Source organism: Anneissia japonica, unplaced genomic scaffold (genome assembly GCF_011630105.1).
Source record: "Anneissia japonica isolate Jap-2015-1 unplaced genomic scaffold, ASM1163010v1 scaffold29278_len1632_cov161, whole genome shotgun sequence".
Taxonomy (NCBI): Eukaryota; Metazoa; Echinodermata; class Crinoidea; order Comatulida; family Comatulidae; genus Anneissia; species Anneissia japonica.
Window position 1 is genome coordinate 1 of NW_022750960.1, and position 1,632 is coordinate 1,632.

Below are 1,632 nucleotides of genomic sequence, written 5' to 3' on the forward strand. Positions count from 1 at the left end.
TCCTTCATCACATTATGTTCATACATTGTCCAAAATCAGTTCCTCAAATAGTTGATAACTTTACATAATAAATCATTGACGTTCGCAGGTGCATTTTTAATTCCGTACTTGATAATGCTGATTTTTTGTGGGATCCCAATGTTCTACTTGGAACTTTCCCTCGGCCAATACAACGAAACAGGAGCTATAACCACATGGGATAAAATATGTCCACTCTTTAAAGGTATGTACAGCTATTATCATCATTCTCATCTTTATCATCATTATAATCATCATTATACTACAAGATATTGTTGTTGTTATTATTTTGTTATTATCACTTACAAAGATGAAATAATAAAATCAGTAATAACAAAAATACTATAATAGTTTAAAAAGTTTGAGCAAACATCAATTATGCTTGGTTTAACTAATCTATTGTGCTTGTAACGTAATAATAGTAATAAGCAAAAATAATCAACGTTTATATTCTTTGAATTTATAAATACAATTTTGCTACTAGCATGCCATCCTGATGTACAGTATTGGTATGCTACATATCTGTAACTGTATGCAGTGGCACGCTGCATGCACTCGACAGTTTTAATTAACCTTTACTATTACACTGATATCCGTTTTAGAAATTACCTAACTAATCATTATCGATTATAGGTATTGGCTGGGCCGTTGTTCTGATTGCTTTTTTCGTTGACTTCTTCTACAACGTTATTATTGGCTACGCGTTTTATTACTTCTTTGCATCGTTCAACCTTAATGGCGTACCATGGGCGACGTGCAATAATACGTGGAATACGGACGCATGTTACCTCCCGACAGTTGGATTCTCAGAAAATGACACAAATGCGACACATGAGTCAGCTGCGATGCAATATTATCAGTAAGCAAATATGCATGTTTTTATATTGCGTTTATTAGGCAATAAGGGATGCGCAGCAATAAGAAAACTTTTTCATTTCAAAGTTTAAAAGTTGTAAAATGCCATCATGGGTCCATTTTCACTAAGCCATTTGCAGGTCACATAAAATAAGACATCAATGAAAATGTATGCAATAATAACTATGAATGGAAAACAATAACAGAATACAATGTCCACTATATGATAGGGTAGAGGTTACTCAACTAATGTAAATGTTACCAGTATACTCCTAGCCTATTCACAAAAAAGTTCCCAAGAGAGAAGTTACCCCAGTAATATCTTAACAACGCTCACCTTACCCTATCCAAACTATGCATCTCGAAGTAGAGATGTTACTTCACTCAGGTCCAGTGACTGCCTGGGGTGGCGCCAGAACCTGCCCGACGGAGGGGCTAAAGGCCCCGACGGGGGGAGCTAGTGGATCGAATCGAGTCTCACTTGGCTGGGGGCCAGGGGGGCACCTAGGGCCCCCGGTGGGGGTCCAGGGGGCTTCGCTGGATATTTGATGAATTATGGCGAATTTTTATTACTTATTTGAGAGGCATCGAGTTATTATAATATGACTTCATGTAGGCTATGCTTTCTAATGTTGACATCAGCTTCCAAAACCAAAACATTTTGAATAAAGCAAGAAACAAAGAGTATGCAATTTAACCATCTAATTTATTTTCAAATCCTTATTCTTGAAAGTGAAATTCTATATTTTGGAAATTTTG

At 36.3% G+C, this 1,632-nt stretch overlaps 1 protein-coding gene across 1 annotated transcript; it reads left to right on the forward strand.

Annotated features, from left to right (window-relative positions):
* Positions 1-92: 92 nt before the first annotated feature.
* LOC117121586 (sodium-dependent dopamine transporter-like) lies at positions 93-899 on the forward strand. Its single transcript, XM_033266822.1, has 2 exons — positions 93-223; positions 652-899. The coding sequence occupies exons 1-2, from the start codon at positions 115-117 to the stop codon at positions 879-881; spliced, it is 339 nt and encodes a 112-aa protein (XP_033122713.1). The 5' UTR covers positions 93-114; the 3' UTR covers positions 882-899.
* The last annotated feature ends 733 nt before the right edge of the window (positions 900-1,632 follow it).

Coding starts and splice junctions, on each gene's coding strand:
- LOC117121586 (XM_033266822.1), top strand. CDS start 115: ATGCTGATTTTTTGTGGGATCCCAATGTTCTACTTGGAACTTTCCCTC. Junction 224..651: donor AATATGTCCACTCTTTAAAG/GTATGTACAGCT, acceptor TATCGATTATAG/GTATTGGCTGGGCCGTTGTT.